The sequence below is a fragment of the Furipterus horrens genome, unplaced genomic scaffold, assembly GCF_987537825.1.
Source record: "Furipterus horrens unplaced genomic scaffold, mFurHor1.1.pri manual_scaffold_4, whole genome shotgun sequence".
NCBI lineage: Eukaryota > Metazoa > Chordata > Mammalia > Chiroptera > Furipteridae > Furipterus > Furipterus horrens.
The window spans coordinates 176584188-176604887 of NW_028327174.1; the positions used below are offsets into that span (position 1 = coordinate 176584188).

At 47.1% G+C, this 20700-nt stretch overlaps 1 protein-coding gene across 1 annotated transcript in view; it reads right to left on the bottom strand.

Annotated features, from left to right (window-relative positions):
- GABBR2 (gamma-aminobutyric acid type B receptor subunit 2) overlaps positions 1-20700 on the bottom strand; it is a 340480-nt gene that overhangs the window by 235115 nt on the left and 84665 nt on the right. The window contains exon 2 of the mRNA XM_090274483.1: positions 6801-6938. Coding sequence (XP_090130609.1) covers positions 6801-6938 — 138 coding nt within the window. The remainder of the gene's footprint in view (positions 1-6800; positions 6939-20700) is intronic.

Here is a 20700-nt window from a genome sequence, read left to right on the forward strand (position 1 = left end):
CCCCTCACACCTGCGTAGGAGACAGCCCCTTGGCACAAACCGAAATGTTCCTCCCCTGGAAGGTCCTCAGGGGGGTGCCAAGGCAGGCCAGCCGGCAGGGTGGGCTGCCGAGGGGACTCCTGGGACTGTGCTGGGAGAAATGCATCTACAATTTCATGCTGATCTGCCGCAGCTGCCTTTTAAAGGACAGGCTCTGTGGGATATGGTTCTTGACGAAATAGTGTTTGCGTTTTCCTGCGAGCAGCCCCTTATCCCTTCAGGAATCTGACTTCATTTTCATTGGCCAGACTATTTCTGTCTGCAGGCTGAGGCAGCCCCAAGAAAGACAGAGTTTTGTCCTGGTTTCTGAGGAGGTCCAAGCCTCTCTCGCCACGTTCCTTTGCTGGGCTCTGCCTCCCTCTCTTGTTCCAGATGCCCTGCCTCCACCCTCCCCACCCTGCTCCAAATCCTCCGGCTTTCCCCCAGGCCCCATGCTTTCAGAAGGACAACTAGGCTGGTGGGAGGTCTGCAAATCTGCTCAAAAAGAAGTGCAAGGCTGGGTCAGAAGCAAGCTGCTTTCAGATCTCTGAGGCCAGGATTCTGAGCGGGCATGAACAAAATGTTCAAAGGAAACACATTAGTTAAAAAGCAGCCGGTCCAGAGATAGGAGATGAGGGCTGAGGCCAAGACAGAGACCATTTCAGGCTGTCCTTTGCTTTTCTTTAACAAGGGGCTGCAGTTGGAGAGCCATTGGGTCCTTCCAGGTCTGGCAGGCTCTAAGGATCTGTCCTCAGGACTAGGGACAAGCCTGAGGCCTGAAAGGCAGGAATCCAGAGCTCTGTTGGCAAACATTCTCCAGGTGCCACTCAGCATTGGAGCCAGGCCCAAGGCGCAGGGGTGAGTGAGGCCAGGCCCTGACCTTAGGCAGCTCCAGACCAGGGTGGGTGCAGGCACAGGGCAGCAAACACCACGGGAGAGTGTGGGTAACAAAGCCCAAGGGGGAGGGGGAGTTCACAGAGGAAGGGCAGGCAAACTGCACTGGGAGGACTGAGCATGACCCTGCCAGGTGAAGAGGCCATGCGCAGAGGAAATGGCCTGCATGAGGCTGGCTGAAGGTAGGAGCCGGAAGGAGGCAGGGAGAATGGTAAGGTGTCAGAGCACCATGCTACCACCCCACAGACTGTGGGCTTTGTCCTGGCAGCAGTAGGATATCTGCCCCAGCTGCATCCCCTGTTATCTTTTGCACATGGGCAGCATAAATCGAAGTTCTCTGGACCAGGAGCGCTCATTAGGTCCCAGTGTCTAGGTGAACCAGTCTTAGAGGTTACCTGGCTTAGCAAATCTCCAGAAACCAACTGCATCTAATCACCTGAGCTGCTGGTACGGATACAGCTGCTGGGGCGAGGAGTGGAGTATACAGTCCTTGAGGGATTTGATGAACCTCTTAATCTCAAAGCAGAGCCAGGAATTTGCATTAATGGGAGCACAACCCCAGCCCCCATAACTGACTCTTACGATATAGTCTGAGAGCCACTATCCTAGCTTGTGCCCACTCTCCGTATTAAACCTCCCCAGCCTGGCAGACTAGGACGCTTGGGGAATCTTGGGCAACAGGGAACTCATTACTTCACAGCCAGGCAGCCTGCTCCATGCCGGATACCTCCAACCACAAGCACAAACCCTGCTCTCTCTAACTCAGCCGGTATCCCTGCTTGTCCCCACCTACATCACAGAGAAGCAGCAAAGTCTCTCAAAGAACCATGCAGCTCTGGAGGCCAAGACTCCTCTCTCCTCCCCAGGGCCTGTGTGTTCTCCGGCCTGAACATGCTCAGCCTACAATGGCTAGACCCTGGCCCTTCCCAGATGACTCCTAGGCTATGCCCTGGTGTGTCCTTCCCAGTGTGAGGTCAGGTCTGAGGCCCCACCATGGGCAGGGTCTGACAGATGGGAGAGGGACAGAGCCTGCACGTCAGACCCTGGCCTCTCTGAAGGTCCTCAAATCTAGTTGGAGGAACTGACACGCCCAGCAGCTAAGGGACTCACATCACGACTTAAAACAATATTAGCCTCTTGACACAGCAGCTATGAATCAAGAAGCCTAGCAAAAGCAAGTTAAATTTAACCAGTTTCAGTGCCAGGGTGCATTTCGGCCCTCTGTCCTGCACATCCCTATTTTTGCAGCGCCAGGAGATGGGAACAACTAAGCACGTATTCCAGGCCGTCTCCCCAAAGGGAAGTCAGAGCTACTTTTCAATTACACAAATTACAAGCATTTTCCCATTTGTGAAACTCAGGGATTCGTCTGATTTCTTGAATGACAGCAGACCTACACATGCAGCCCTCCACCCTCTCTGTAAGCAAGCCCAGCCTCCTGGAGGTGGAAAGGGGGAGGGGAGGTCCCCAGAATCTGGCCCATAACAATGAGGCTGTGTTCCCTGAGAGTGGGGGAAGGCAGAAATCAGGCTCCAAGGCTCCTCCTCCCCATCAGGTTCCAGATCTTTGCTCCTGTATCCCCCTTGCCTGGGGCTCATCCTGAGATTCTGCTTTCCAACTGCTGGGTGCCACCCAGTTCCCAGCCCCTCAGCATCCCCCATCCATGCACAGCCCTTGATCTGCCCTGATGTCTGTCAACAGATGCCTACAATGGTGGTGGCCTGTGAATCACCCCAGGAGCCTGTCAACAATGCAGGGGGATTCTGTTGAGGTGGCTGAGGATCTGCATTTTCTCCGGAGCCCCCCACCTCCCCACGATCACATTGGAGCTGTAAGAAATGCTGCAGTGGGAGTTTTCGGGCTCCCAGCCTCTGCCCAGTGCTTAGTTCAGTTCAGACTCGGTGAGGGCCTGCTGGGTACCAGGCCTGCGCAAGGCACTGGCAACTGGGGGATGAAGAGAATGGGAGTCCCTGCCTGCAGGAAGCGTACAGTCTAGTAGAGAAGATTGGATATAGCATAAACCATTTCCCACAAAATGTAAATGCTGTTGGCAACACAGAAGCAATGTAGACCATGATTCTCAGCCTTCTTCTCACTATGGCTCTCACTCTCCTGGAAGTGATTTTTCCTAATCCTGCCCCACTCTTGAAATTTTAATACTATAGATAAACTATATACCTGTGTATATACTGTATATATGTCCCGTGCTTTATACATAAAAAGAGTGAGATTTTTTGCCCCCTCCCCAGAAGAACCAATTTTCATCCCCAACCCCCGGGGGAGACAGCCCCTATCTGATAGTCGTTGTTTAGGAAGGAACAATTAATTCACTTTAAGGGGCTGGGGATGGGAAGCACAAAAGGGAAGGGATCAGGGAAGGCATCACAGAGAAGGTGGTATCTATCCAAGGTTTTGAAGGATGAGGAGGAGTTCTGCAAAGCAGAGAAGGGACTCAGCATCAGGTCTCCCTTGTTGGTCAATCTGAGCTCCTGCCTTGCTCTCAGACATGAGAGGTAGTTACCTCCAAGATGGTCCCTAGTGATCTTCACCTCCCATTATAGTTTGTGAAGTACCCCCCTACACACACACACACACACTAAATCAGAGCTAATTTGTATGGTGAACAGAATATGACAGAAATGATGTGTTCAACTTCTGAAGCTAGGTGCTAAAAGACTGCCACTTCTGCCTTGAACTTGCTTTGGGGGAAGCCATTCAAGTGGCCCTATGGAGAGACCACATGGATGGGCACCAACTTGTCAGCCACGTGAGGGAGTCACACTGGGCGCAGATCCTCCTGCCCCAGCCAAACCTTCAGATGATGCCAGCTCCCAGCCCTCAACCCTCCCACCTGCACCCCGAGCATCACGGAGCAGACAGGTCATCTGTGGGTCTAAACTCCTGACCCACAGAAACAATGAAATAATGAATCATTGTTGTTTTAACCACTGAAGTTTGGGGTGATGAGTTACACAGCAATAAATAACTAAGATGAGCCCCATCTCATAAACCGGTTCCCTATCTTGTCAACTCCTCTAGGCTGGAGGCTGTCTTGTGCATGCTGAGGTCAGGTCGCTCTGGCTGCTAAGCCCGGAGTTTGCAACATTGTGCTTGCTTCTGCAGCTCCTCAGAGAATTCCAGACAGTCCCAGCCAGGCTGTGAGAGGGCGGGGAAGCTCCCTGGACTCTGCTCTGGGTGAAGGTTTCCCAGAGAGCTTGATCTCTCATTTGGGAAAAATGTCCATCTGCCAACCCTTTGTTCCACCATCCCTCCCTCCTTCCTTCCACCCTCTGGTCATTCAGCTGGTACCTAATAAGGTCTGTGAACTGTTAGGGAACCAGGAAAAAGGGGAGCAACTCAGGCCCAGGCTTCATCCTCAAGGAGCTCACAGACCAGCTAAACATGTCCCCACATCTGCGGAGCCCTAAGACAGAGGCAGACAGAAAAGCATGGGGGACAGCTGTACACGCCTGCTAGCAGTAAACAGGGTGGTGAGAAAAAAGTGTCTAAAAGGGCTACTTTAGATAGTGCAGTGAGGAATGGCTTCCTGGGAGAGGCAGCATTTTCAGCTGGGTCTCTAAGAATGGGTAGGACTGACATACTGGATATGGAGGGAATGGGATGTCTCAGGTGGTGGGAACAGTGTTGCTAAGCATTGGGGTGTCCAACCTGGAGAAGAGAGGAGATAGGGCAGGGGTAATGACAATGAAACCAGAAACTCAGAGCGCCTATGATGTGCCAGGTACAGTTGTCATCACTTTCTACTCATTTAAGCCATACAGCAGTCCTATGCGATCAGTCCTCTCACTACCCTAACTTTGGGGTGAGGGGCTGAGGCTCAGGTGGCAGCTGAGTGGTGAGCAGGGCGCGTAGAGAGCTCCTTGGCATTCGGGAAAGGAAGCTCGGGTGCAGAGAAGGGAAGTGACTTGGCCAGGGTCTCACAGATATTCCCAGGCACCGCAGGGCCGGAAGCCGGGCTCCAGGGCACACAGAGCCGTGCTGGCTCCAGTTACGTGGTTAGGTTGGCGCGGCGCAGCGCATGAGTCACTGCTGCCCTGGCCCACACCCTCCCACCTCCCACTCCTGCACGCCCAGCTTCCCCTGCCAGCAGTGCCCTCCTCCATGTCTCCAGCTGTCCCGCACCCTCTCCTCCTTCGCAGCCAGCTCGGCATCACGCCCTCAGGAGCCTTCCTTGTCTCTGGACTGAGTGGGGGGCCCTCCCTCATCACACCTTGGCCTTGGCTGGTCTCACCTAGCCTCCACCCGCAGCAGCCCAGGCACACAGGGCCAGACTCAGAGGTCTTCAGTCAATCCCAGCAAGCAGAGCAGACCAGATGCCCCTGTGGCCCAGCTCCTGGCTGCCTCCTCATCCTCAACCCACCCGCCACGCTCAATCCCATGCCCTCTTTTGTGCTCCCTAAACAGGCCAGGTTCTCCGCACCACAGGCCGTCTCCCTTTGCTACTCCACCCACAAACATGGGCGCTCTTCACCCAACCAGTTCTTTCTCACCCTTCAGGTCTCAGCTCAAATGTTACCTGCTCCACGAAGATGTTGCTGACTGCCCCGAGGCGGTCACTGTTTATCTTGTCGCCCTGTTTATTTCTATTGTAACCCAGTTTGCTTTCCACAGCCTGACCTCAAGGGCCAGATTGCCTAAGTTTAAACTGTGGCTCTATTACTTATGAGCAGTGGGTCCGGGGAAAAGTTACTTAGCTTTCGTGCACTTCAGTTTCCTTGTCTATAAAATGGGGATGATAATAGTACCTACAGCATAGAGCAGTTATAAGGATTAAATGAGTTAATGCATGTAAGTGCTCAGAACAGTCTCTGGTATGTAATAAGCATGACATATGTATTATACAAGTGCTAGCTCTTAGTATTATTACTTAACTGTTTATTTGCTTACTGCCTGCCTCCCTCCTAGAATGTAAGCTCCAAAAGGGTAGAGACAAAGTCTGTCCTGTTTAGCACTATATCCCCAGTGTCTATCAAAATTCTAGGCACATAATAAGTTGCCCATTATATTTGTTGGATGGGTAGATGGATGATGATGATGGAATAATGGATGATGGGGTAATAGATGATGGATGAACAGACGGATGGATGGATGGGTGATGGATGGATGAATGGATGGATGGATGGGTGATGGATGGATGAGTGAAGTGAAGAAGTAAAACATGTGCATGGGCAACCACTCATCCCAGGTGGTTACAGCTTTTTATGCTCTTCTTCCTCGCACTCCAAATAATAGCTAACTCGCATTGGTTAGTTTTGCCTACAACAGACCACATACTCACTGGTGGAACGTGTGATTGTATATAATATTTGCCAATGTAAAGAATAAATAATTGGCCAGGAGCCCCAGGAAAGGTTTAACTGGGGAGAAAGGCAGTCTTAGTGGACAAGAGAATTTCAGTGGGGAAGGGAAGTTTGTAGGGAACAGATAAAGGACCATCTGGTTAATGGAATAGAGAGAACAGTGTTCTGAGGCTTAAAGGTCCAGGGTGCATCTGGGGAAAGGTGGGTGGTCTGGAGGAGCTGAGGGATGGCATATGTGGCAGGGACAGGAGATGACACTGGACAGGCAGAATGGCTAGAATTTGATGGCCCTGAGAGTCAGGCTAGGGAGTCACTGAAAGATTTCAAATACTGAGAGGTGGTGTTACAGTTACCCTTTAGAGACCCACTGTGGTGGCCACGTGAGGGTAGACCAGAAGGCCAGGCCAGCAGTTGGGGGGACAGGTGGAGGGTGTGCAGTTGTCAGGAGAGGATGGGCCAGGGTCTAAACTGGGCAATTTAGGAACCATGTTGGTCAGGGAACCATTCCTGCAAAATACTGGTGGCCATTCAACACAGTCCCCCAACCGAAGGTGCCTTGGACCTTACCTGAACCAGATTCCAGCCTTGGAGGGACTCTGCGATGATGGATGTAACGGATGGACAGACGCCTCCAAACACCATCAAGTGGTTTGGTCCATATTTTATTGCATCGTAGAAGGCTTTCAATCCTTTCGCATTATCACACTGGGGGGCAACAGACAGAAAGAGAAGCCCAAATTAGAAGTAGCTCTCCCTAGGGGCAAGAGCCCAATCCTGGATTCCCACAAACAAATCTGCCTCATGAGAAACCTTCTGGATTTTAGTTCTCTCATTGGTGGGGCCTCTTGTTAAGCCAGCCCTGAGCCCGTGCTGTGAGCTCCACGAAGCATGATCTTGGCAACCCCCTCCCCTACCCTCCACCGCATTCTGGTTCCCAAATGCCTCACAGTGGGGGTCTCCCCTGCTATGGTCATTTACATTGAGGATGGTTATTATCCAAAAAGTAGAAAATAACAAATGTTGGCAAGGATATGGAGAAACTGGAACCCTTGTGTGTTGTTGGTGGGAATGGAAAATGGTACAGCTGCTGCAGAAAACAATGTGGCAGACCCTCAGAAAGTGACACAGAATTACTATATGATCCAGGACTTCACCTCTAGGTATTTACCCACCCCAAAGAACTGAAAGCAAGTACCCCAGCAGATATGCGTACACCCATGTTCACCGCAGCATTATTCACAGGAGCCAAAGGGTGGAAATGACTGAAATATCCATCAACATAAGGGAAACAAATTATATATACATACAGTGGACTATTATTTAGCCTTAAAAATTAAGAATATTCTGATATACGTTACAACATGGATGAACCCTAAAGACATTATGTTAAGTGAAATAAGCCAGATACAAGAGGACAAATACTGTATGAGTCCACTTATAATGAGGTAATTAGAGTAGTCAAATTCACAGAGACAGAAAACAGAATGGTGGTTGCCAGAGGCTGGACGAGAGGGGAGGGGGAATTATTTGGTACAGTTTCAGTTTGGGCGACGGGAACACTCTGGAGACGATGGTGGTGATGGTTGCACAACGCTGTGAATGTACTGAATGCCACTGGACTGCATGTACACCTACAAGTGGTTATGATGGTATATTTTATGTTATATATATTTTACCACCATAAAAAGGAAAGAGGAGGAGGAGGAAGAGAAGGAGATGAATCTAAAGAGAAGAATTAGTTCAGCAAACACTTGCCAAACATGGCTCTGTGTTCAGCCCAGGGCTGGAGGCTCAGGAAGCAAAAGCTGGACACAGTCCCTGGCAAGGAGCTCACATTCGAGAAAGCAGAGCTGACCACTGTAGCAGGTCCTGGAGATCTACCACAGGAATGGTGAGGATCAAGGTCCATGGGTGGTAGAAGTCAGTACGGCTTGCTTCCCACCTCCCCATCTCCACCTTTCTCATCAAGCCATGTGGGCAGCTGCCCCCTGGACAGAGACCCTGGCTCCTAACTGGGCTTCTCGCTCCCCGTGGGGCCCAGTCCAGCCCACTCACCACCTAACAGTCTGAGGGTCCTTTGTGAAACAGAAATTAGTCCTTCTTACTCTTCTGTTTTCTGGGGCACTTAAAACCCAAACTCTTAACAGAAAACAATTCTCAAAAGGTTAGAAACGTCATTCTCATGAAAATCAATAGTGGGTACATGCCGCCCTTTTATTTAACTCACGAATAAGGGAATCTGCAGGATGACAATGTGGAGTCAAAAGAAAATTTAAGAAACAGGGGTTTTTATAATGGATGGAAAAATAAGAAATAACATGAAATTGCTAAATTAGATACAAAACTGGTTAATGTCCTCCAGGACAATGAAACTACAGCCTTTGGGGACAGAAAATTATTGAAAACCAGCACATTTTACCAAGTTTAGGGAATTATAACATGTCTGAGCTTTAAATTCCCCTGGTCAGATAACCCTCAGGCAGGGCTGTTGCAAAATGCTCTGAATGTTAGGCTGTCTATATAATAACTACTTTGTCTTATTTACAAGTTTGGTATAATACTCTTAAGCCCCCTTATCATAATGGATACAAGGAGCCACAAGATCCAGCTCTACCTCTCACTCTGACCTGATTTCTCTCCACTCTCCCCATTGCTCACCCAGTACAGATTCACCAGCCTCCTGTTTGTTCCTTGAAATTGAAAGTAATTTCCTTCTTGCCCCAGAGCCTTTGCACTTGCTGTTTCCAACACTCAGGAATAATATTCACTTGGTTCTCCACATAAGTCACTGCTTTTCATCACTCAGGTCTCAGCATGGCTGTTACCTTCTCAGTGAAGTTGTTACTATCCCCCCTTCCCCAAATGGTTCTCACTCCCAGTCACTCACTAACAGGCCACCCTATGTATTGTACTAACGTAGTTCCTAAAATTATCTGAAATCATCTTCTCTATTTTTTTGTTTGCCTGTATATTGGCTGACCTCTCAGTTAGAAGGTAAGCCTCCTGAGGGCAAGGATGTTTGTTATTGTTTTCACTGCTGTCTCCTCAGGGCTTGGACAGGGGCCTCAGTAAGAATCTGTTGAAGGCTGCAAGGCGCTCTGATGTTTTCCTGTATCTACTTTGTTTCCCCTCTTTCTACTTCCATCTCTCTCCTATTTTTGTTTTCCTCTCCAGTCTCTGTCCTCCTTTTTCTTTCTGTCCTCCATCCCTTCCCTTAAGTGACCATAATGTAGGACCAGAGTAGGTCAGTATTTGTTGTACATCCTTGTTTATTTGAGAGACTCGGGACTGTGACTCATGGTGGGTGTTGAAAGGGATACAAAAATGAGTCCAACACAGTTCCTGGCCTCAGGGAGCTCACTGTCTGGTAAAGATAGTGAGACAGGGGCACAGGTGGCCATGTCACATGGTAGACAGTATTCAGTGCTGGGGACAGGCAGATCCAGGCTGTGGGCACCACAAGGGTAACCAGGAAGGGCTCAGGGCTGGAGCACTTGAGACAGAGTGATTGATGAGGGCAAAGTGGCCTGGGCTAAGGCTAATGAGAGTGTTTAGATTGTAGCCTACAGAGATTCCGGAAAGAACTCCATTTTTTAAATTATGATTTAATTTTTTAATTGGCCAACTTCTTACTTTTTCTGCCAAGAAAGAAAGAGACAATGAGAAAAGGACAGAAATATAGGAAGAGAAGGAGGAAGAAAGATTAAATTACTGGTTCTTGGGGACCTCTATTAATTGTCCCTGTTCCTTGACTGAAGCAACACTTCCCACCCTCAGCAGAGCACAAGCAGGTATTACAGAGTAGTTCATGTTTTAATTGTTTCTATCATGATTACTGAATGATTTCCCATTTTAATACATTCTGGTAATGATTTTAGCTTGTTTTCTAATCTGTAGCTAATGACAATGATAATACAGTACCACAAGATTTATAATCAAACTTGCATTAAAATATTAGCAACAATGAACTAATTAATACTTGTTTGCTCAGCAAACATTTCCCAAGTACCTAATCTGTGCAAGATGCTGTATCAATAATGATGTCCTGGCTTATCACAAATAGACAACTTCTGAACATGTCAACTCAAAAACCAGAATATTTGATAACCAGTATAGTATTGCAGCTGGAAGAATCTGCCAATGTTCAAATATGTTTACCTGACTCAGTTTTCACCAGGCTGGATTTAGAAGGTGGAATTCTGGCCCCCATAAACTTTGCCCCTTGGTCTAACTCTCATGGATATGTTATGTTACGTGGCAAAAGGGACTTGGTAGATGTAATTAAGGTTACAAAACAGCTGACCTGAAAGTATTATCCAAGCAGCCCAATGTAATCACACAAGCCCTGAAAGCAGAGATCTCTTCTGGCTGGTAGCAGAGGAGAAGCCAGATATTCAAAGCACGGGATTAATTCACATGCCTTTGTTGGCTTGAAGATAAAGGGAGACACACAGCCAGGAAATGGGAACATCAGTCCTACAACTGCAAGAAACTGAATTCTGTCAACAAAGTGAATGAGTCATGCCTTTGGATAAGAACCTAGCCCAGCTAATCTTGATTTTGACCTTATTTCCTGGGCAGAGGGTCTGAACTCTGGCCAATGGACTATGAGGCAATACCCAGTTGTGGTTTAAACCACCAGACTTGTGGTAATCTGTTACAGCACCATAGATAACTAATACAGCAAAGTAAAATAAGAAATATAAGAATGACCTCTCGTGAAATAAGCCAGGAGGCGAAAGACAAATACCATGTGATCTCACCTAATACAGGAAACTAATAGACAAAACAAACTAATGATCAAACTAGAACCAGAGACAGGGAAACAGGGAACAGATTGACAGTGACCAGAGGGGATGGGGAAGGGGAAAGGGGGGGAGGTAGAAGGGGAAGGGTTTAGTCAAAGAACTAGTATGACTGACCCATGGACATAGACAACAGAGTGGGGATTGACTGTGGGAGAGGGAATGGCATGGGCGGGGCAGGGGAAAGCAATGGGGAAAAAATGGGACAACTGTAATAGAACAACAATATATTAATAAAAAGAAAAAAAAAAGAAAAAGAAAGAATAACCTCTTCCTTCAAGTTAAATGTATTCTATATAAAGAATTCTCCTTAACTTATAAATAAGATCTTTCGTGATATGTATGGTGTTAAAATGTTTTTCTATTATAAATAATAGATTTTATAGAAGATTTCATATTTAATGTCTTAATGTGGCAAAATAAAAAGTTTTCCAGTCTATGTAAGTTTCTGTTCCATGACCACCACTTCCCACCCCGTTCCTTTAGCCTTTGCTGCTCTGTGAAATCCAAACGTGCTGGGCATTGCTGATCCAGCCAGCCCTGCAGCCTCACTTTCGGATGCAGATGCTGAAGACCTGCCCTCAGGATTAGGGGAGGGATTTCGGGATTTCCAGTTGAGAGCCTTCTCAATAACCTAGAGACTGCAGCTCAGTGGGCAAAGGGAAGGTTGACGCTAGCAGCATTCTAGAAAGGAACATTCTCTCCTGCATAATGCTGTGAACCCAGGCCTCCTCCTGATCAGCACTCTTGAACTGAGGCAGGAGAAACAACCTACTAGGTAACAAATACACTTCCTTGGCTCCCAGGAGAGCACTTTTACTGTGAATAACAAAATAAAAATCACAGGGACAGATCTGTCTCATTTTCAATGCTACCTCCCTCATCCTCCTTTCTAATACTGTATCTTCCTAACCGAATGAGATTAGTATCCCACATAGATGGACTTCCCTGACCAAAGCTGAGTCTTTGTGGCTGCACCAGCTTGGGGGTTTTCAAAGTGCTGCCCAGGCCCTGGCTGGGTAGCTCAGTTGGTTAGAACATCATCCTGACACACCAACGTTGCAGGTTCGATCCCTGGTCAAGGTACTTATAAGCAAAAAGCAACCAATGAATGCATAAGTAAGTGGAAAAACAAATTGATGTTTTTCTCTCTCACCCTTCATCTCTATCTCTAAAATCAATAAATAAAAATAAAAATAAAGAAAACAAAGTGCTGCCAGGACCCAGCAGAGACATGTTAGGGCCAATGAAAGGGGCTCTGGGCTCCTCATCTTCACTTCAGCTAGGAGCCCTCCTTGTATCTGTTCTTTACACGGCATCAAGTTTCCACAGGATACTTCATTTGAAAACAGAATTTTATTGCTGGGAGCAAAAAAGTGAAAACCACAAAGGAGATAACCCTGAAGGTTCTTGCTGTGGATGATGTTTGTCTTTGGCCTCCAGAAGGGCAGGTGAGTATCCTGCAGGCGAGGTTGGCTGAGCCAGTCACTTGAGCACACACGTGACAGGCCGCCACTCGTTGAAAGTTAACCCACCATCAGGTGTGCCTGATGATCAATTCACCAAGTCACTGGGGAATTTCTCTAAGCTGGAGTTTCCCCAGGGATTCCTTGCAGATATTTCATAAGAATTTGTCCTTTCAGCTCGGGTGAAAGTCAATCTCTCCTGTATTTCATGTTTCAGTCCTTCCTCAATGCTGCACTTGGCGATGGTCCCCTAATGCCTGTTTGTTATTGTCCTCTTCTTTTGGACCGTCCCTGCCTGAGCCAGGAAAATGTTGAAGCATTTCTATCCCCCATTTAAGGCGTCTGTCAGACAGCTCTTAGTGAGCTCACTGGGCAAAACCATCATTCTGAGAAATTATTTATGGCAAGTTGCCTCGGAGCAATTTGGCTGTTGATAAATTGCTCTCAGAGCCCCTGTAAGGGGGTTCTCGTGTCCTGGGGAAAGCTATGAGCTTTATCATGTTCTTCTATTCACCCTTTCCCCCTACGACAAACTCCCCCCCTCACCTCCAGAGGGTATTCTGGCAGTTGGCACGGCCATAACCTACCAGCAGACGGGGAGGTGATTCCATCACGATGCACATTCTCATGCAAAGTTTAATGACCAGCCACAGCCTCTGACCTATAGTTTTGCCACTAGGACGTGGGCTCTGGCATGCAGTAGGCCCTCAGTAACTGTTCCCTACCCCCTCTTCTTCTCACCAGTATTTTTCCCCTTTGCCTTACATTGGCTCCTCATATACAGTCGCTCACAGTCGCTACCTCCAAACTCCTTTCCACTGTCTCATTTCCAGTGATTTTCCCTTCCTGAGAAGGATGGACTTGTCACAGAGAGGCCACAACTGGCACACACAGGCTCTTAAAATTCAGCACCTATATATAATTGGGAATAGACCTAAAAGCCATGAAAATCAGTTTTTAAATAGAAAATTGGGACTCTAGAATAAAATCCATTTCATTTAAATCCCATTTTTAAAGATTAGAATACTTTTTTGACTTTAAAATTTCAAAGAAAATGTTACTAAGAGTTAAAATGTAAAAATGCCAAGAAAATGTCAGAGTTAATAACAACCAATTTGAAACCGGGAATTACCCCAAGCAGAACTTCAGAACTGAAGGGGAATTTATAAGCTAACGTGTCCAGCTTGCCCTCAATACAACATCCCCTCTGCGCATCCCACTCCAGGAAAGGTCAGCAGCTGCTCACATCTGTCGGGTAGCAGGGGTCTCACTCCCTCACCGATACATCACTGGCCAGCTCTGCCTCTTAGATAGTTCTTTCATTGGTCTTGAAATCACCCTTCCTTTTGCATTTCCTGTTCTAATTCTGAGCAGAGAGGTCAGCAAACTTTTCCCCTAAAGGGCCAGACAGTAAATATTTTGGCTTTGTGGGCCTTGCAACTTCTCAACCCTCTGTGCCAAAAAGGCAGCCAAAGATAATACATAAACAAATGAGTGTGGCTACATTCCAATTAAATTTTATTTACAACAGCAGGCAGCAGCCAGAGGTGGGCCATAGCTTGCCCATGTCTGCTCTAGAACCTCCTAGAACACTTACCATCCTCCATTCCCATGGGAGCCCTTCATATACCTAAACACAGCCAGCCTGACTCCAAAAGATGTCTTGTTTGCTGACGATCAATTCACCAAGCTAAGGGTAGCTCTTCCTTCTCATCATCTCTGGACAATATGACTTCACACACTTCTCATTTGTGGGCTATTCTCTGCAAAGGCTCCAAGGACTGATGTTTCTAGGACATAGCCCCAATACCTCCATCTGCTTGGCACAGAACATTAACTAACATGGGTTGTGCACTCACTATGTGTTAGTCATGGAACACAGAACTGCACATAAATTATCCTATTCATGCCTTAAAATGTTACTATAGGGTAGGCACTATATTATTTCCATTTGAGAGATAAAGAAACTAAAGTTCAGAGAAGTTAAATAACTTGCCCAAGTTCATATAGTTGTAAGGATTCAATCCCAGGCAATGTCATAAAAATTTTAACCCTCACCCAAAGATATGTTTTTATTGATTTTAGAGAGAGAAGAAGGGGGAGAGGGAAGAAGAGAGAGTGGTGGTGCGGGGAAAGAGAGAGACATCAATGTGAGAGAGAAACATGGATCAGTTGCCTCTTATGCACATCCCAGCCAGGGATAAAACCTGCAGCCTACGAATGTGCCCTGATCAGGCAACGAAGCCTCAACCTTCTGGTATACGGGACAATGCTCCAACCAATTGAGCCAACCAGCCAGGGCAGTACTGTTTCATTTTAAATAAAAATTTATTCTTGTGAAATATTTCCCTCATAGAAAAGAATCTACCATATACATACATAAGGTATAAAAAATATTAATATGAACATACAGGATACCCAGCACCCAGTTTATGTTGCAGCCTTTGTGTACCCATTCTGCACATACCCCTCCTTCACCCAGAGGGGACCCCTAGTCTGAATTTTGTGTTTTTATTCTTCCTTGCTTTTCTTTATGTATATGTTTCTTAAACACGATCATTTAAATTGTATTTGTTTTTTAAGGTATATATAAGTGGACTCATGCTGTACTTTTTTCCTGAAACTTGCCTTTATGGCTTCACAGTATGTTTGTGAGGTTTCTGTTGCTGTATAGCTGCAGTTCATTCCTTTTCGTAGCTGCGTAGTATTCCATCATATAAATATGCCACAGTTTTGTTGTTGTTATTCATTCCCCTGTTGAAGGACACATGGGTAGTTGCCTGTGTTTTTTGGTTGCCATTGTAAGTAAGCCAGATGGCTGAATGTTTCTATACGTGTCTCCCAGCACATGGGCAGAGCTTCTCTATGGTATAAACATAGAGATGGAATCACTGAATCACAGGGTTTCCCACATTTTCTCAAAGCACTTTTACCCATCGATACTCCCACCAGCAGTGTTTGGGCAATCCCACTACTCCACACCCTTACAACTTAAAGTTTTGCCGATCTTGTGGGTATTTGATACATCATCTCAATGTCTATGTTCTTGGTTATTAAGGAGGATGAGCCATCTGTTCACATGCTTATAAGCCATTTGTGTTGACTCTTTTGGACTAGTGACTTGGCCCATTTTTCTATTGGGTTGCTTGTCTTCTCCTTATTGACTGGTTTGGAGCACCCCCAGCCACAGTGCTAAACTGAATAAAATGATCACCTCCTGTGTTCTGAGCATAGACTTCTATTAATATAGCCTCAGACTGTAGTCCTTCTATTTGGCAACTACTTGACGCAGAGCTTATTGTCAGTCAACACTACAAAATCAGCATGTATAACCTTTCTTGGAAAGAAAAAAAGAAGAAACATCTTGATGATGGAAGGGAGTGACTGTGAGCCCTGGACCCACTCGATGTGACACAGCCGGCAAGATGAAGATAATGTGACATACAATTCAGGAGGCAGAGGAAGAAAAAAAGAGTTGTAAAATTGCTAATTTCCTCTTCTTCCACAGAAGGACTTTAATCGATACCATCTAAAATTGAAAACTGGGGTTTAAAAGCCAGGACTCTAACCTTACTGCTTTTCATAATCTTTTATTACCCTTAGATATTTTAGAAACAAGTATTTTCCATAGTGAAGGCAAAATTGCTTAATATTGGGCAATTCCTTCTGTTTTACTTTTCTCTATTTTCTCCTGTTAAAATCAAATAAGTAAAATGTAACATCAATTTCACATAGCATGTAGTCAGGACCTCATTTTATAAAATTATTTCTGTCCCTCTCTCTACTTACATGCATAGAAAACTATCTGGAACAAGAGTCATCTTGTGTTAAAGTGGTGAGATTTTGAGAGATTTTTTTCTACTCTCTTCTTTATACCTATTTATTTTACTTAAAAATTTTTAAAGTGCATATTACTTTTTTAAAGACAGAAAGTCATCTTTAAACCAGTAGTCTTTTCTCAGCCATCTATCTCCCTCCTTCTTTTCTTCTGTGGTTGACTTTCTGAGCCAAAGAACAGGACCTTACATTTATAATTGCTAAATCATCATAAAAATTAGCCCAGCACATTAGCCAGCCAGATTAAACACATATTATATAGTTCTTCCATTAAAATTAATTCATTCAAACATCTTCTGGACATCTACTAAGTCCCTGTGATATATGCAAATTCCTTGAACAGAGTAGCTACTCAAGAAACATTTACTGACAAATTAAATTTGGAAATAAGAAGAGTAATAATAACCTAGTGAGCCCTTATACAGCGTTTATTTGTGCCAGCACTACTCTAATGCCTTGATATATATTGGTTGAATCGTTACAACAACTCGATTATGTATGTTTTAATAGATGAAGAAACTGAGGGTCAGAGAGGAGAGTAATTTGCGTAAGAGGCATAGTTGGGATTCAAATCCAGGGAGTCAGGCTCCAGAACCCATGCTCCCTGGTATCTGTGTTGTATTCTTGAGACTACATTCCCCTGCATCTCTTGAATTAGATGTGACCACTGAGTTCTGAGCAATGGAATATGAGCAAAGGTGATATGCACTGTGGCCAGGATTGGCTTAGAAAACCATCCATGGGCGCATAGTGCTCTTTTTTTCTTTCCATTGAGTGAGGGGGGAAGACTCCCAGGACCTAGAAGCAGAGGAGCTACCTCAACCTCAAATCCCTGTGGCCATCATGGAGAGGCATCACAGCTTCAGGAGAAACTGTCACAAGGAGGGCAGCCTCACCAGAGGAGAACCTCCAGGAATCGTGCCTTCAGAACATGCCTCACTCTCCCCAGGCAGCCCCGACCCTTGACTGAGCGTGGTGATGGCACAGGTGCTCACCATTTCCGGCCAGGACAAGACGCAGGCATGGGCAGTCATTGAGCCCCCTTAGCTGGCAGGGGCTCTCTCAGAGCTGCCCTTCCTACCTGCGCCTCCTGCCTTCCCCTCCCTCTTCCCAGGGGTCAGACCTGCCACCCCATCTGGAGATGTGCTCTGCCTTTCTCTGCTCTCTCTCTCTCTCTTTTCCTTCACAGGCATTTCTCCCAGGGCACCCCTGACTCGGTCTGGGTATCTGCTTCCCAGAAGACTCAACCAACATACCCCTCTTGCACTTGACTAGGACATGGGCAAGGAAAAAAACCTTCATAGATTAAGTTACTGGAATAGAAGGGTGTTTGTTACTGCAGTTAAGACTGCACCACATCCTAAGCATTCTTACTCACCTGCTGTAAAAATTGCTGAAATACAAGAAATCAAAATATCTGGGAAACCATTAGAGAAAGGTGAAAAGCATTTAAAATGAGATAATAAAGGTTATGGGAAAAAGTATGCTGTCCATGTAAAAAAAAGTTTCCCTATCATCCAGGACACTGACATTAAACCAGAATTTAAGGGCTACAAGCAGATATCCTCAGATTTGCTGCTCTGGGGGTGGGGGTGGGGGGGTCTTAGTCCCCTCTGTCCTCCTGTGCTCAGCAAAGGCCTTGGCTCCAGACAGGTTAGTTTAATACATATTGGCCTGACAAAATTACTGCTGCCTGGCGGGAACAACCCCTGCTGGTGGATACAGCCTGAAGGAAAAGCAGTCATATCCATATCTTGGTCCCAAAGAGCTTATTAACCAACTCCAGCCATCTTGAGTTTTTTACACCCTTTCTCCAGGGTGATGGACCGACCATCTGCTTCTAAACGTCTCCTGAGAGCCAGCCTGTCCATCCTGGATCCTGAGAAAACCTGGCACTTCTGTCTTCTCCCTGAGCTGTCACCTGGAATCCTTGGCTGGCTGCAGACTGTGTTATGTGAGGATGATGGAGCCGTACCACGCATCTCTCCTCTGCGCCGGTAAAGCCAATTACCCAATTTACAAAATGTTTTTCCAAGACTGATAGATACAAACTGCGTTTTCTAATTAGCTGTCAATAAGTACCCCAGCACATGCAGGTGTGACATTTTCAAAAGTCAGGGTCATAAATGCAAAGCGTATGCGTGCTGCCTGTGGTGGCGGTGGGGGAGGGTGCTCTTTTCCACAGGTTTGCACAAATATTGTAAGCTGTCAGCCCCTTCCCTGGGTATGGAGGCCCGGGGCCATCTCCACCCCTTCTGCTCCATGTGTGCCTCCGCAACATGCCTCTAAAGGGCACACGGGTTCAAGGCGCTGGGGCCCTGGGCTTGGTGCGGGGTTATGAGATGGGTGAGAGGTGGCTCCTGCCCTCAGGGAATTTATCATCTGGAGGAGATGAAAGAAACAGAAATAATTTAGTAAAATGCTGTATGAGGTGTTACCAAGGCTTTGGACCAGGAGTTACGGAGCACTTGTTTGTTCCATGAGCTCTCACAGGGGGGTGATTAAGAGCCAGATCATGGGGCAGGGGCAGGGGACACAAGGAAGGTTACATATGGCCTTGGCCATCAGGGAGCTCTCCTTTCATGGGGGGAGAGAAGAGTGAAAGCAAAAGCATAACACATGGAAGGATAAAAGTGGGAGCTATGGTGGAAGATGCAAGTCATGCGAAGAGGAAGGAATACTCTGATCACACTGACTGCCTGGAGGAGGCAGCATTCTAGCTGAGCCTTGAAATGAGGAGGAGACCGAAGTGGCAGGAGGGCTCACAGGCTGAGAGGCCAGCATGAGCAGGGCTCGGAGTGAAGAGTGCAGGACACACAGGAGAAGTGCAGTGTCTGCTTCTGTGACACCCAGGGTGGAGCAGGGACACGCAGGAGAAAGAATGGGTGGGGTCAGACTGGCTCTGGCAGCACCCTGGGGAGCCCTGAACACCAGACAGGCAGGAGTTCTTTCCTGTAGGCAGCAGGAGTCACCACTGAACTGTAATCCAGGCGATGCTGGTGGTGTAGTGGAGCAGGTCTGACTGAGAGGGAGGCCAGATGGGAGGCAGGGGCAATGATCCAGGCCGGAGGCTGGATGGAAAACCTGCCCCAGCACCCCCGGGAAGGACAGGTGTCCCCAGTGGAGTTCACTGCTCAGGGGCCTATGAACTAAGAGGCTGTGAGGCTTGAGTATGACCAGTGCATGATGTCAGCGAGACCCAGTAAATGGGTCACCTCAATGGCTTCCTTAAGAAAAGCTCAGTGATGAGGAAGGCCAATACCAAAGAGATAATAAAGCCAGCTATGCTGGGCACAGGATGGGCCTGGATGAGGGCCCCAGACCCACCACTGCCTGGCTCTGCGGCCTCCTCCCCACCTGGGTTCACTTATAAAATGAGGAGGCTCTGTTTGTGGGTTTATCAGTCAGAAGAGGCTAGGCTCTGCTGTGGGGAAAAGACATCTCGATGGAACACCCCAGAAGAGGCTGACTTCTCTCTCAGCAAGGGGGAAGTGATGGCACATTGCAGTCACTCAGGGGCCTAGGACGATGGAACAACTGCCACCCCGAATGCTGCCTGTTCCAGGGGAGACGGGAAAAGAAAAGTCTGGAGAGGTTCGACCAGCAATTAAATGGAACTTACTGAGCAGATCTGTACCCTGCTCCCCAACCAAGTCCCAGGGGCCCAAGGTGCAGCCTGGCCAGCAAGAGAGGGAAACTCGGTGTCAGGGACCCTACAATGGCTGCCACAGGCCATCCCTCAGATCCCCTTCTGCCCTAACAGTGTGGTTTGGTTGATGTTCCAGGCCAGATTTTAGTTCACCTTACATATCAGCTACGTCTGTTTAGCACTGCCAGGCTAGATTCTTTACATGCGTTACCTCATTTACTAGTCATAATGTACTTTTCACTTAATATTCGCAATGATCCGATGGCATGGGTACCATTATCATCCCTCATTTAACAGAGTAGGAAATACAAGTTCAGGGAGCTTAACTGACAAGCTCAAGGTCACACACCTCGTCAGGCAGGAAGTTGGGACTCAAACCCAGACCATCGCATTGCAAACCTTAACTTGGTCTCTTGCAGTTCAAGCTGTCCAGGGATGAGTAAAATGCCTTGCAAAGCAGTGGGCCACCTGTCGCTGCAGGTATTCTCGCAGAAGCCTACAGGAGGAAGTTGCAGAAAGGGTTGTTTCACTGGGTAAGGGAATAGAATCTAACCCTGAAATCCTATGAGGAGAGGCAAGAAGACAGGAAAAGCAGGTAAGTCTGGGGAACAGCACTTGGTTCCCTGGCGTGGAGCCATCAATGGCTGAATGGGGAAATGAGAGACAGGGCAGTAAGGGAGGTTGGGGCGGCCTTCAGAGGGCTCTGAGCA